The sequence below is a fragment of the Cygnus olor genome, chromosome 1, assembly GCF_009769625.2.
Source record: "Cygnus olor isolate bCygOlo1 chromosome 1, bCygOlo1.pri.v2, whole genome shotgun sequence".
NCBI classification, from domain to species: domain Eukaryota; kingdom Metazoa; phylum Chordata; class Aves; order Anseriformes; family Anatidae; genus Cygnus; species Cygnus olor.
This window is the reverse complement of record NC_049169.1, coordinates 53,884,423-53,900,158: the sequence shown is the minus strand read 5'-3', so window position 1 is coordinate 53,900,158 and position 15,736 is coordinate 53,884,423. Positions and strand designations below refer to the sequence as shown.

The 15,736-nt window shown below is 45.3% G+C and overlaps 1 protein-coding gene across 1 annotated transcript in view; it reads left to right on the top strand.

Annotated features, from left to right (window-relative positions):
• Nucleotides 1–4,107: 4,107 nt before the first annotated feature.
• EP300 (E1A binding protein p300) overlaps nt 4,108–15,736 on the top strand; it is a 63,169-nt gene continuing 51,540 nt past the window's right edge. The window contains exon 1 of the mRNA XM_040558536.1: nt 4,108–5,540. Coding sequence (XP_040414470.1) covers nt 5,447–5,540 — 94 coding nt within the window. The 5' untranslated portion in view covers nt 4,108–5,446. The remainder of the gene's footprint in view (nt 5,541–15,736) is intronic.

Below are 15,736 nucleotides of genomic sequence, written 5' to 3'. Positions count from 1 at the left end.
TTATGTAAGAGGGGAAGCATCACCCCCCTGTTGGAGAGAGCTGAGCCTCGGGAGTGAAAGAAGGTGATTTGCCAACGGTGGGACAGCATGCAGGTCTCCTGGTGCTATTTTACGTTTGTCCCTATGACATGGAACAGAATAGGAAAACAATGCATAAAGATAAATACATTTCAGAGTGTGAGATCATCTCTAAATCACCAGCTCTCAAGCTGCAGGGTTTCCTACACAGAGCCTACCTCCGCCCCTCCGCTAAACCCAGTGGTTAGCGCTGTCTGCTTTTTCTTTTCGCTCTTGCGAGGGGGGACGGTATGGCATGTTTGTTAGGACCATAATGTTGCTTTTCCTAATGAAATGAAGTGTTTTGGAGAACTTCTTTTAAGCAAAAACATGTGTTTCGGGGAGGAAACATTCTTCTGGTAAACAGCTGAGCCCTTAATATTTAGCAACATAACTCCGTGTTTGCAGCTATTGAAAGCTGTGTGACTAAGGAAGCCTGCGTTTCTGGGGCTGAGGACTGCAAGCATTTTGCTTGTTGTCAGCTAGCCAGCCCTTTCTTTTATGTATACACTAGCTGCAAGAACCAGCTATTGAATGGTTACTTCTTATGGTTTTAATAAAATTTGTCTCGTATCAAAATGCCGCTGGGTTTCAACGTTGACACTGCACTGAGCAACGCTCTCCACTCAGGCACAGCTGGCTCTTGCTTTCCAGAAATATTGCTGCGCCCTGGCATTATTTGCAAAAATTGCAGCCCTAAATCATTTCCTTGCCCCTCCAACCTGCACCAAGAGGGACCCTCCACATGCAGCTCCTCTCCTTCATTGGAAGCAAGGGTCATTCGCCCTGCCCCCCCCAAGGAGAGGTGTGGCATGAGCAAAGACCTGTAGTGGTAGGAGGCAGCTGAGGGACAGGACAAATTACCTGCCAGACACAGGCATCGGTCATGGGGAGCTCAGGAAAAAACTAAAACACCTCAAAAGTGCAGTAAGGAACAGGGATGAGAAGACAGGAGCACCCCAAGCCCCCACGGGTGGGAAAGATGCTGTGTGCTGGTGATGTTGGGACATGCAGTTCTGCGCACTACGCTGCCTCCCGCAGTGCGAGGGGATGTTATCTTGTTCCCGTAGCCCTCAAAACAGCTGGGCATGCTTACAATTTTCAGCAACTACCAACTAAGGCCAAACAAGATCCCATGATAAAAGTTCAAGGCCTCGCATTCCTCTCCTTATTGCTTTCCTGAGCGGGTTCTTATTTTAATCAGACTTATAGTACTTTCATCCAGTTATCTCGTAGCACATAACAACCACTATAATTACTGGCAATAATGAGCTAATTAATTCTTCTGGGTATTATTTTTCAAGGGATAAATACAACTATCCTTAGTGTAGGGATGGGGAAGCAGAGGTAAGAAGTAGTAGTTGTCCTTGGGTAAATAGCTTTGTTTTCTTTTTCATAGCTTATTTCTTTCCTGGTTTTATTCATGTAGATCTATGTTTGTTTGTTTTTTTAATTATTATTATTATTATTTTAGGAAAGTTTATGTTTTATTATTGTTTTCCAGTAATTTTAAATGTTATCATTTTGGCAGGTGACATTTAACAACAGTTGGTTGTGTGTGTATGTATTGAGGTTTGTTTAAGAAAACTGCCATGTTTTTAGAAAAATGAACAGATGAAGTTTTCCTAAATTTATTTTAATCCTTTTTTTATTGAGTTGTTTTCTTTTCTTTCCTTATCTTAGTGTTTTTATTTTCTTTCAGAAAAAAAAATACAAGTAGTATCTCATGCTGATTCTCTTCTATTTATTTTCCATATACTTTAGTCCCTAATGCAGAAAGCTAACTGAAAATGACTTTATAACAAGTAAAGAATTCTCCTGGTTGTGAAGCTTGTATACCAGAGGTATAGATTTGCTAGCGTATTGGTTAATATAATTCATGTTAAAAGTGTATGTGCTGGTTTGGTAGCATTCACCAAGGGTGTACACTTTTCTGAAGTTGTTCTAAGGTAGAGTAGAGGAGATGTCACACACAAAGGAAAGGACTTTATTTTGGTTTTCTCTCAGCTTCCTCTAGTGCTTAACTAAACTAACTAATCCATACGACACTCTCTGGAGTAGCAAATAACTACCCAGTTTGTTAACTTTTATCTCAGGCTGTGATCCAGCAAGCACACATGTGCTTAGTTTTACTACAGCAAGAAGTACGGTGAGATTTCAGTGGAACTATGTGCGATATAAAACTAAGCACACATGCAGCTATTGGTAGGAGCAAGCGTCTAGATAGGAACTAGTGTCACAAAACTCTTATTTGAAACATTGCTTTGCTCGGAACTTGTTGTCTAGTAATGGCTAGACTTTTAAAAGCATTTAGGTGTTTATGTGCACCTTGGTATCTTTATAAAGCTGGCACTAATTCCTTACTGAAGTATGGATTAAGGGCCTCTAGAGAGTCTGAAAACCTTATATAGACTTATTTCAGTCAACTTTTAATTCTAAGGAGACTTTAAAAAAGTTTAAAATTAGACTCAGCTGTAGTTTAAAAAAAAAAAGCGCTTCACAAGCAAAGGAAATAGTCAATCTGACAAAATAAATTGAGGTAATACAAGACCTCTGTAACTAGAATATTTCTGGGAATTTAGCAGCAATAAGAGGCAAGAAGATGTATGAAGGTGGTAACGTGGTCTCTAAGGCGATGCTGTTAGGTCGCTGTTAACCCCAGCTGCTTTAGTTCTGGGACCAACAAACTTTCTGGCCTCCAGACTCTTTTCCTATCACTTGCTCTTGCAAGGCTTCCTCCACCTCTCCCTTCAAGCGCGTACATTTGGGCGCTGCCCGTGGCTCCGGGACTCTTGGGGAAGGCCAAGACACGCCGAACCTCTACGTGCTGCCGGTGTGGTTTGAGCGTAGCCCTGTCTGCGTTCTCCCTTTTGTTTCGGGGTGGGGAAGCAACACCAGCGTTGCTCGAAATAAAGCCCAAACACGGGAAGCTCCAGTGCGGGAGCGAGTACGTGAGGGAGCTGCTGGGGAACACTTGAAGGGTTGTAAATCTGTACTAATTTTTTTCGCGTCGTGAGGTATTGGTGTGGTGCTTGTGAGGTACTTCATGTGCTGTTTGGGGACGGGTTCTCCCCAGATCCGCTTCCAGGGCTGCAGAGGACCTGGCTCTGAGCGTGGGCGCTGAAGGAAGGCGGGGGCCCTGCCCTAAGGGCTGCCATGGCTCCCAGCGGGCGCAGGTACAGGCACAGTGCAGCCCGTGCCCCCCGCCCACCTCACGGCAGGGCGCCCAGCCCCTCGCCCCCGGCCGCCCCGCGGCCCCCGCCGGCCCCGCGCGGGCGGGAGGAGGACGACGGAGGTGGGATTTTTTTGGGGGAGCGCTTCCCCTTTAAGAGGCGGGGCCCGCGCAGTTTGCGGAAGCGCTCCGCAAACGCCGGGCGCTGATTGGCCGGGGGCGGTCTCGTGACGCCGGCTGGGCGGCTCCCCCCCCTCCCCTCGCTCCCCGCGTTCCATTGTGTGCGCCAGCGCCCGCCGGGCCCCGCCCCCCGCGCCGGGCCCCGCCCCCTCTCCCCCCCCCTCTCTCTTGGCTCATTTCCGGCCGCCGCCGCCGCCGCTCGCTTCCCTCCGAGGGCTCGGGAGAGCGAAGAAACAACAGCCGCCATTTTGTTTGTGTGCGAGCGACGCGCGGAGGAGCCACAGCCGCGGGCCGCGCCGGACGGGGCGAGCCGGGGGGGGCAGCGCACAGAGACAGGGCCCGGCCGGGGGCGGGCGGCGGAGCGCGGAGCCCAGGCGCCCGCTACCCCTCTCTTTATTTTTATTTTTCTTCCTCTCTCTTTTTCTCCCCTTTTTCTGATTTTTTTTTTTGTTTTTTCTTAATTTTTATTTTTCTTTTCTCTTCCCCTCCCTCCTCCCCCGGCTTCTCGCCGTCCCCCCGCTCCGCCACACACGCCCCAGCAGCAGCAGCGGCCGCCGCCGAGCGCCAGGCAGGGGCAGTAGGGAGCCTGCGCTCGGCCCCCGCGCTGCCCGCCCCACCCCCCCCGCCGGCCATTTAACCCACCCCGCGGCCAGGCCCCCGCCCTCCTCCTCCTCCTCCCCCGGCGGAATTTTTTCCCCATTTTTTTTTTATTTTTTTTTTTAATTTTTCATTTTATTATTTTAAATTTTACCCCCCTCCCGGCTCTTCCTTTCCGAGGGGTCGCTGAGCCTTCCCCCCCCTACCCCCAGCCACCAACCTCTTGGCTTTCCTTCCCCGGCCCCGCCGAGGCGAGGTGCGGGTCCCCCGCCGCAGCCGGCAGGCGGCCGAGGCGGGGGAGGCTTCTCCCCGCTGCCCCCGTTGGGGAGCGGAGCCGAGCCGCCGGGGCTCGCCACCGTCCCGGGAGGGGGGAAGGTAGGCAGCGAGGGGGGGAGGGGCCGGCTCCTTCCTCCTCCTCCTCCTCCTCCTGCCGCCGCCGCCGTGGGATCGGCCCCTGTGCCTCCTGCGCCCGAGGGGGGGGCAGCCCGCTACTGAGAGCGAGAGAAAGAGGAAGGGGAAAGGAGAGGAGAAGGGAGGGGAGGGGGGGGCAGAGAGGGGTGTTGGAACCCGCCCCCCACCTTCCCATCCCGCGATCGGTGCTGCCTCCATCAGGACAACAACCCCTCCTCCTTCCCTGCACAACAAGATGTGAAGCGGAGACTCCTGGGACTTATCCTCACCCTCCTCATCCTTACGGCTCCCCTTTCTGCAGCCATTAGCGACTGGCGAGGAAGAAGCGAGTGGAGCTGGGGACCCCGCGCCCGCTCGGCCTCTCACCCCGCCGCCTCCCCCCCGGCCCCGTCGCTGGCGGTGGGTATTTTTTTGCAGGGTGGTGTCGGAGGGGGAAGGAGCTGCTGCTAGAGGACGGTGAGCTTTTTTTCTTTTTTCCTCCTCCTCTCCCCTCCTTCGCCCGCCTCCTTGTGGCGATGAGGAGGAGGAGGACGGCGCCGAGGAGGAAGAGGCTGATGGCGGCGGTGAGGAGGCAGCAGGAGGAGGAGACCCCCCGAAGGATGAAGATGATGATGGTGGCGGCGGCGAGGAAGCACCAGCAGCACAACAGCCGGGATTAATTTCACCGAGGGAAGAAGGGGGAAAAAAAAAATCAAACCACCAGCCTCTCTCTTCTTTTTTTTTAATTTTAATTTTTTTTTTTTGGCGGGGGCTCTTCCCATCTCCGCTCAGCCCTCTCGCCTGGGGGAAGAGGCCTCTGCCCCCGCCGCTCCCACCTTCGCCCCGCTTCTCCGCTGCCGCCCTCCCGGAGCCCGAGGGGCAGAAAAAGGGGAACTTGGCCCCCCCCTCCTCCGCCGGATCCTCCTCGCTCCCTCTCGTCGGTATTGTTGTTCTTCAGCTGACCCGGGGCCCGAGAAGAAGGTGAAGGTTTTGGGGCTCCCCCCCCCCCCGTCTCTCTGCTCGGAGTGATTGTCTAAAAAAGAATTAAAAATGGCCGAGAATGTGGTGGAGCCGGGCCCGCCTTCAGCCAAGCGGCCTAAACTCTCCTCACCGGCGCTCTCCGTGTCCGCCAGCGACGGCACAGGTCAGTCTCGGGGGCCCAGGCCCTCAGCCTCTGGATGCCACAATTGCTGCCCTTCTCTCCCCTCTCCTGCCCAAATCTTCCCCCTCCCTTTGGCAGAAGCCGAACTTGTGCCTGCCTTCGGCCTTTCTCGGGGGTTTTCTCCCCCTCCAGCCCCGTTTGAACCTATTCGCATGGCATGCGAGGGCGTTCGGATGTTTCTGCCTCCTATTTTTTTTTTTTGGAAGTGTTGGAAGGCAAAGCTGGTCAGTTTATTGTGCTTTTGATCAATTGTAGATAACAGTTTGTCATTTTCGTGTCTTTCACAATAGTTATTACAGAGCTCCTTGCGAAGCCTATGCCTTTAGCACTATTTCGTCTTTCTGCACTGGAATTAAAGATGACGGTTTCGTACACTTTATTGTTGAATTTGTGTGTACGCTTGTAAGTACACAGGTACATGTCTCGTTTCTTATTTTGCATATATACAAGTTTTTTTCACAACTTGTTCAGAAACGAGACTTTTCTCTGCTGTTTTTTCCCCCCCTCTCACATTCAGCCTGGTTATTTGATTTATTTTCACAATTCTTATTACTCTTCTTTGCAGAAAAATATCCAAAAATCGTGTTTTTTTTTTTTTTTGATGTTATGTTTCAAATAGATCATCCACTCAAGGAAAAGAGCCAAAAGCAAAATCCAGATTGCAAGTTTGGGGCGTGAGGCTCCTCAAGACTCTTCTTAGAAACAAAATGTTATTTCACGTATTTGCATTAAGAATCAATATGGAGTTAGTTCGTTTTGCATCTCCCATTTCTTTGCTGTGAGACTGAAATGTCTGAAATTCCCCTGTAGACTTATGGGCTGGGAGGATAAAGGGGCTTCTCTGCAGTCCTGCAAAGGTCTTTGGTGATGCTGTGAAGGCAGGCTGGAGGTTGGAAAACGTAGGTGTCCCAACCAGTGGCAAATCTGAGCTGGTTGTACTGGGAGGGGAGACAAGTACCACAGGGCTGTTGAGCTTTTTTGTGCTTCTGGTGAAGCAGAAGCCCATTTCTTATCATTTTGCTATGAGAGTACTTGGTTACCTGTCCCCCAGGAGTTTCTTTAGGCTCACTTTAGATCTTCTTAAGCCTACAGAGTGTGGATGGAGGCGGCCTCCTCCTGCCAGAGTCTGGTGAGTGGTGGTGTCCTGATGCCACCAGCCTTGTTTGCTGCAGCGAGAGCTGCCAAGAAGAAGGAAGAGTTTGAAAAATAAAGTAAAATGGCTGGTCGCTTGACAGTAGACAGCAGGTTTCAGTATCCAGTTTTTGTTTGAGCAGTGGATATGATTCTGCTTGGAATCATCTTCACAAACTTGATTTTTGCCTTCTGTTCTTGGTGAATGACGAATTAGTTTTGAAAAGTTGGTATGTAACTTTTTGAGCATTGTACGTAGAGGCAGTGGAATCAGTATAATGTTGCAAGTGGAGGACACAACTCTCCTTAATAGCAACAGGTCTCCACGAAGAGAGCAGAAAAAGGCTGAAGAGGCTGCTCTTTAGCTGGAGCTAGTTGTTTTTTTTTTTTATACTACACTTGGAAACCAGTACTTAATGGTAGTAACCATTTTTACTTTGCCGTGGCAGTGGTGATCTTGTTCTGTTTAAGGAGGTGAAATAAATGTTTTTGAGGGAAGTTTCGATACCTGAAGGCTTGTTTTAGTTGAGATAAATGGACATATCAAAGTTGAGGCATTTATGATCCGGTAAAGTTTGGATAATGTGAATCTATTTCAGTTGAACAGGTGCAGATTTTCACAGAATATTTAGTTTATTTTAATAGTTAGCTTGCTGAGCAGTTTAATAAATGAACTTTGTATATTTATGGCGAGACGCTAGGGGTTATTGGTCAGTTTCAGAGAGGTTCAGGTGTGACAGCACACAAAATGGAATAAACTTTTTGAAGTCGTTGAGATCGTCATCACCTGGTAGCTATGCAGAGGTGTGTAGTGCTGCAAATGCTTCATATATGCTACAGAAAACTGTTGAAGGATTTTTACTCTTAAGGACTCTTCGTTGACAATTCTTTACCTGCATTTGGGACACTTCCACGTACCTGGTTTTCTAATTAAATAAAATAAAACCTGCCGAACCAATAAACGTATTTTAAGGGTTGCGTTTTTCAGTTGCTGCTTGAATGACTGATTTTTCTCTCGCTTCTACTGTTGTGGGAAACAGCTTTGAAGTTTACATTTTTAACCTATCTGCTCTTTAAATTTGCTTTGAAATAGCGTGAGCAACTTTCACACTAGAGAACTGGTATTGTCCCCCCCTCCTGAGCTAATTATAGGAAATCAGAAATGTGGTGCTGATGTAGTTTCTGCGGTGATCTTTTTAAACTTAGTGTTAGATTCACACTATCAATGTGGAGGGGGAGAGAGGTAAGAAACTTGCAAAGTTAAGGAAACTTTTCCCAGCACATGTATGTAGCGGATTTCTGTGTGTTTCTCTTGCTGTTAACTTTTTGACTAAGTTCTTAGCGTGAAATACTGTTTTAGCTTGTTAGATACCTAAAAGTAATGACTGGCGTTAGTTAACTTATTCCCAAACTTGTAGGTGTTAGGAGTATTTACACTGGACACAAAGTTGAGTCTCTAATTCACCCACGTTTTCACTGTAGACCTGGATGATACGATACTGATGTTCTGGGTTTGGAATATACTAAACTCAATTAGTTGAAAAAAGAATGGTTATACATACATTTTGTTCAGCTATTAAGACCATTACAGCTTTACAGGAGGGTCACCTTTTATTGGTACAGTATCCTTAGTATAGGACGAGAATTTGTGACCCTGTGCTAGCAGCTTTCCTGTACTAGCGTGGTGATATGGATGTAAGTATTGATAGAAATGGAAACACTGTTTTGGTATGTTGCGTCCAGCCTCAGAAGCCTTTTTTTTTTTTTTTTAAACGTTGTATGAGCAAATTCATTGTATATGCTAGTTTGTTTTCTGTCACTATAACAGAATAATTTCAGCGCATCCTGGAAAATTATCTCCTTGAGTAAGTGAGTGGAAGCCTTTCCTAAAGATACGTTTTTAGCTGGATACTTTAAACCAGTGATTTTATTTTGGGCATTTTATTTCCGAGCCCCTCAATTTTTCCTGCAGTGATGCAGGTGGGCTGAAATTGCTGCATACAGATTCCTACGTGGTTCGCGTAGACCCACGTGTGCTGGTAGGGGCGAGTTTAGTCGTCTTTTACGACTTCTTTTATGAATCGTCTTCATCCCCCCCGGCCTTAGAAATAACCTGTATTCTGCAGACTAGGAAAACTTTTTGGGCTGTGGATTCTGAGCTGTTCTTTGATCAAGGAATAAAGCTGGGATATACTCTGTGCTCTAGCATGGCTGTGTGGTATCATGTCTTTTGGTTGCTAGATCCTAAAATAGGATTTTAAGTGCTTAGTGTTTCTGGTTTACCCTAATATTGGAAGTCACTTTTCTACAATTAGTTAGTTGATACGTGTGTTATGTCAGAGATCACTCTGTTTGCGGTATGTGCCTTAAGTTCCTTCAGTTTACCGTGTCCAAAAGTTGTGTTTTTCTGAGTAATAGCACATCTCCAGTCTCTGTTCCAGTACCCATCTTATATAAACCTTGCATGTTCTTTTTTTTTTTTTGGCACTAATTTTGACCTTTAAAACTTTACTCTTTTTTACATCAAAGTTCTAAATCTTGTTTTTTTTTTTTTTTTTAAATCTTATCTGAAGTGGTACAATTTTTGGCTGATTCTCATCTGTCGTTTGTTCCAAGTGTTGTCAGGCTGCTTCTTTGCTTGAAATGAATCTTAATCTTGTCTCACTGCTTTTTCCAGAGGCACTTACAAGGTTTTCAACTCTGTTTTCAGTCTGTTAGGAAGTTTTTTTCTTAAGAGTTTGTATATACGTCGTTCAAATACTTTTTACAAGTCTGTTTTCTGACTAATGTTTGAGACACGTTGTTGGCCACATTCAATTTGCAGCCGTCAGTTAAAGATTTCTATCCCTTCTTGTTGAGAGCTGGGGTTAAACTTTTTTCCAAGTATCGTTATCACGTAAGATGCATTAAAGTAGGGTTTGTAGGATGGCATACTGTAAATCAGGTGTTGCAGTACATTAACTTCTAAGCCAATAGCAGATACTGCATTTGCCAGTGATGGCAAATGGGTATCTCTGCGTTGGTGTTTCCTAGGTTGTCCAAGGAACATCTTATTTGGAATAAGATGTTTCAAATACCTTGCAAACTGATCATTCTCATGGTGCTGAGCAACTTCTAAAAGAAAAGCTTGCAGGCTTTTGAACCTTCTAGACCTCCAAATTGCTACACTTCTGTTTCTTTCACCACTTTGAGCGGGTTGTGCGTGTCGGACATAGGTATGTACTTCCTTTGCGCAGGGTTAGAAAGGTACGTCTACTTGTAAAGAAATACCACTGCAGCTCAGGGACCATGCATACTGTGATGCAAAACTGAATTTTGAGAGCTTACTTACATATAAAAACCTTTGAGACTAGAAAATGAGTTTAGAGTTGCGAGCTAAAAACACAAATTCGCAAGTTTGATATTGCAGGGAAGAGCTTTGTTGCTGAATTTGGGAATACGAATCCTAGATTTGGGAATAGAAATCCTAGATTCAACCAACAAAAAACACAAACAGCACAAAACAAAAAAATACTGATTTTTGCATCACTTCCCAACATTTCCAGAGCAGCATTAGGATTTAGTATAGGTCAGTTCTGTATTTGCAATATTTGTCTGGGGAGGGTGTAGTGGAGTCGAGGGCTTGATGTATGCTTTTTGAGAATGTGAATTTCTTGAGATCCTGGCAGAGCTTTTGCTGTGGAAATAGTTTTCTTGTACCTTTATAACTTCGACACGGTGACTTTGTTACTAAATTTTAATTTGGTGTGATTTACTGGGTATTTTTTCCATCTTCTTCATAGGCTGCTGGATTTTTATTTTTTCTCCAGTGTCACCTCAGTGTGTCACTTAGGCTGTTCCTGCTAAAGCAGCTTCCTATGCTTGTTCTAACACTGTAATGACATTACTTTAACCTTTCTCATCACCCTAACTAGTGCCCCCTCTGAGGGGGTTTGGCCAGGAGTCCCTTAGATTTGACAAATGGAGTAGTTTTGCTGCGCAGTTTTCACTGACAGATAAACAATGCACACCTGCCTCCAAGGGTTTGGATTTTCTTTCTCTACTTAAACTGTAGCAGCAGGCTGAAGTAAGATACATCTGTCCCTGCATGTGGTTGTACCCACTGACAAAACATCTGTAGTTACATTGAATTTGTAGCATTTCAAGTACAACTCGATCTAGGGCAATTCACAGAAATCCTCTCCCTGGCTGGTAAGTGATGTATCTGACAAACTGGTTTTGTTCTCCTCCTAAATATCAACAAGTTTCCTTAAAATGGATTGGCGTGTGAATGGGTTTAAAGTTCTGTGAAAACCTGACGTGTTATTTTCATCTTCATGCATGCTTACTTACAGAACCTTTTTGAAGAATATTAGAAAAAGAAATGTTAAATTCTGTGCTCCAGTCCTAAGTAACTCTTGGCTTAGTTGGCTGTCAGCTGTGCTTACAGGAAAGCGTGGGTATGAAATTGTGGCCTAAACCTGGATTTTCACAGAGAAAAGTAAAAGTTGGGTACAGGATCTTCAGAAGCTGTGCAGGTGATTTTCTGTTATTGGTGATTGTAATATGAGGTGGAGAAACTTGTTGCTCTCTTTCAATTGATGGTGCAAAACAGCTCCGCACTGCGCCTATTCCTGCATCTCCATAAGAAGCAAGTCGAATTTGGAATCGTGTCTGTCTGCTTGCGGAGGCATGAGGGCCAGGAGAGGCATGGTGATTCTTCTACAGAGACATTCCTGAGACAAATGACTTACTGGTTCTTGCTTTGTGGAACTCCCAGAAACAAGTGAATAGATAATCTCTCTTAAAATGTACTCTTACTGTGTTAATGAACAAAAAGAATCTAGTGTTAGAGTTCACATAAGTAAAATTCTGGCAAGATGCTGGCTACGGCTTGCTGAAGCTAAACTGCCTTTTATGTATTCCTGGATGTCATTTTAGGAGCTCTGGTGGGCTACCGGTTCAAGATGAAGTCTGGTCTACTGACTTCTATATAGATAATTTAATATTGCTTTTCTGGTTTTACTCAGGAGTGATGTTGAAGGAACTCAAGTCAGTAGTATTCAGAAAACTCACTTTGCTTTTTGGGATCGTATACGCAGTATGCGTTATTTCGAAGTTGGTGTTAACTTGACAGTGAAGTGAGCTTCATTCTTTTCTTGAAACTGATCTGTAATCGCTTCCGAAATTGATTCGGTCTGTGTGGGCACACAGATGTGTTCCCTTCCTATCTGTGTGCACCCATTTTTTTTGCCCGCTAGTGAAGCAAACCAGCAACTTCTAAAATCTGCAGATCAATAAGCTTTTAGCTTTCTGGACTTCTAGCTTTTAGCTTTTAGACTTTTAGCTTTCTGGACTTCTGTGGTCCATCATTTATCAGTCTCCCAACTGAAATCCCATTCTTACTACTTAGTACTCTCACAGACCAACAGAAGGTAACTTAATGTGGTCTTGGGGGAATTTCAGCGGCGTCCCAAGGCAGGATACTCCTGGGAATAAGAACCCCAATTGAGAGGCTTTAAAGTTAAGGGCAGCACAATGAAATTTATGCAAATAACATGTTCACAAGTAAATGATTAACTGTGTGACTTCAGCATCTTGGAATTACAATGTCAAAACTTCATCTTGTTGGTCATCAGTGGCAGCGAGACTAGGACCGTTGTGTTACATAAAAGTGTGAATAGGCTTTGCAGGAAGAACTTCCCCCTTAAGTAATGTCTCTTCCGTATGATTGTACTCCTTCCATTTTCCTAGAACGAAATCCATATTTTGGTATCATAAATCTTCTCACTTTTTTTCAGCGGTGAACTGCAGTCATCTGTATCTCTCTTTAGTACTTCTTAAAGAACTTTGAATGAAAAAGAAAAGTTTGTTATAAATGCAGTTTGCTTCTGAAGTGGCAAAACCCACTTTATCCAGAGTCAACGCAAATTGGTCTTTCTGTTGATACGAGCTTGGTATGAGTTAAACTTGCAGATTATGTTCCTGAGCAAAAATGGGACTTTCTCCTTAAGAAGGAGTTGATGCGTTTGACGCAGTGTTTGAGTAGAGATTAGGATAGCTTCAAAAAAATGAAGGACGAGTGCGGTCCTCCAATAGCCTTTGTTAGAAGTTGAGCAATAAGTGGCTGCTTCTTTAGAGTGACTTTTTTATGCTTGCAAAATTCTTATGTTTATACTCGGTTGTTAGAACTAATAATGAAATCACGTGCATTTGAGATGAGGAATTAGATCAACAGGCTGTTTTTAAAGATCTATGCCTGAAGTTGTGCGCTAGCATGACTTGCAAACATGTTTTGTGCCTTTGCATCTGCTGTCTTCCAGGGGTTCTGAGCTCCCTCTCAGAATGAGTAGCGTGCCTCCGTTTTCAGCTGTATTTTCTGCTAGTATTGTTTGTGGTCTGTCTTCAAGTTATCAAGTTTCTTGATGTGGTGAGCAAATTCAGGTCTTCTCTGGATTAGCAGGAAGGAAGGAGGAGGCAGTGCTTCCCCACTTTCTTGCAGAGAACAGGATTAAAAATAGTCTGATGCCGAAGACCTTGTTACCGGAGCGCCGTAATGCAGAATAAGAATTCACTCCTGCTTATGCAAGAGCAACTGAGAAGGCCTGCGTCACACCTCCACTTCGGCAGCGTGTGGTGATCAGGGTTATACGGGGGCTGATGTCCTAGGGTTGTGGAAGCAGTGAATCTAGACCTTAAATTTCTGTGGCTGGTGCCTGACTGTTTCCTCTTTTGTCTTGCATCGAGCTAATAGATTAATTAAAACTAACTGTACAGTTTCAGGTAGGGAAAATGGCTTGGCAGAGTTCTTGTTACCGTTGGGTAATTGTGGCTTCACAGAGCATCTATGTGAAAAGCCTACTCTTTAAAGGGCTTTAATCGTAAGAGTAAATCTGTTCTCCAAAATACAGCAAAACTCTCTCACGCCCACTTGGTAGGAATCTTGAGAGATTTTGCCTCTTTCTTAGCATGTTTTTCCCCACTGCAGTTGCCTGAACATGACTAGCTTAATTTTCTGCCATTGCTGATGCCGTGGGAATTGATGATTTTCTTTTAGTAGCACTTTGTTACGGATCTGCGCTTCACCTTTGCTCCCGTGTTTTCATGGATGTCTGAGAGTTGTCTTGTGTGGATGTGGCTCCTTGTCCTGCTCTGCCTTTTTTTTTTTTTAAAGGGTATTTTAGGGCCTGTAATGCCGGTGCTTGACTGCAGACCTGAGTAGCTGGTTACTCTGGGGTATTGGTGGTATCCTCTGGGTACTTTCTCTGTTAACATCTAAATCCTGTTCGATCCTGGATAGCTTTGATGTCACCATGTGGGGAAGATGCTGAGCTCAGCAGCTTGTTGTTGAGCTCTGTCTGAAAGCACAGCGAAGGTATCGCGTTTTCTGTGTAGTCCAGCATCACCTGCAGCTCCTGCTGACCCTGTCACATGCATCCGTTGTATTCAGCGTCCTGTATTAAGCCTCATCCCCTTATTTCATTGCGCACTTAGCGACTGTGGCTTAATTTGACCCACTGATACGTTTCTGGAGCCCAGAAACACTTGTGCAGAAAGGTGGCTGTTCAGCAGCTTTCTAACTTGCCGTGTCTGTGTTCAGAATAGAACGTAAGAGGTGCAGGGACAGGAACTGGAAGTCTCACACCTACCGATAAGCTCAGCACCGAGGTAAGCGCAGGAGTAAGCTCTCGTCTTTCTTACATGACCGACATGAAGGGTTTTCCAGGCACTGCTGTTCACACATGATGCTGTTTCTTCAGATACACCAACTCCTCCAATTCTTCAATTTCCTGGCTGATCACGCAGTGCACATGAGAGTGAAGTCTTCTGGGCTATATTGTAGCACATAAGCAAGCTCTTAGGCTGCAATGAATAATGTTAGCTTTCTGTTTGTTAGAACCAGGTAATCTTCATTTTAATAGCAATGCTTGTTTTGTTCCGAAAGGGAAATAAAAGTCTGTCTTAAGCCAGAAATGAGAAAACTATGAGGCTAGAAAGCATGCAAGAGAAACTAGCGTGTGCAATTTGAAACCCACGTGTGAATTTCTTTGCTAGTTAGTCAGTATTGGATAATATTCTCCCTGCATTGTAAGCATTTTTGTCGGAAATCTCTACCTTGCCTTGCGTGCTTTGACAACGGTTAGCACTGGGGCCACCAGAAGCTCTTGCAGTAAAACTAGCTTGAAATACGCATTTTGTGACTCATCTGAAATCTGATTGCTTGATAGGGCACTGATTTCTTAATCACTTAAGGGTTTTGATTGCCCTCTCTGAATCTGTACTGATTTCAAGGCTTTGCTGGTGTTTCTAACCCAGGCCAGCGGTCTCCTTGCATCTTGCAGATCAGGCACCATCAAAGGCAAGTTACTAAGAAGGCAGATGTTTGTAGGGTCCAAAACTGAGAAAAGAATTCACAGTAGACACAGAAAGCTAACGCACCAGTTTTTGAGGTGGCTTCCTTGCAGTTCAGGGTGAAGTTCCAGTTAGTTGATCCAGTCTGACTGGACTGCCATTGAAAGACCTGCTCCATCCGCTGTCTCCTGACCCACCTTCTTCTCATGACAGATTTGATGCAGTTGTGGCGAGCTGAGCCAGTTTCTGGGCTACAGAATAGACTTGTGTAAAGGTTCACTGGTGGTATGGTTCCTTAGGGGAAGTGTTGCATGCCTTTGCATACTGAGACCACCTCAGGTTAACACTTTCCTATTACCTACTTGCATGTTGTCTTATGGAGATACCTTCGGTCTCTTTCCTTGTGATCTTACCTGGCAGGAGCAGCCTGTTTCATCTTGTCACATGTGGAAAGAAATACACTAAAATACCATTAATAGCATAATGTGGAATCTGTGTCACTATTCTGAGATCAAAATCTAGTTTCAACGCTTACTACTGGATGTTTCTGATGAGCTCTTGGGTCAGTTAATGGCGTTCTGTTTTATCCCAGCTCTTGGTCTGTGGTTATACCCCGTGATCTCTAGGGACTGCGAATCAGGTAGACAAACCTTTGCAATGCTAATCTGTTTCCTTCCACTTCCCACTTAGAAGCTTTGCTTTCTTAGAAATCTTCC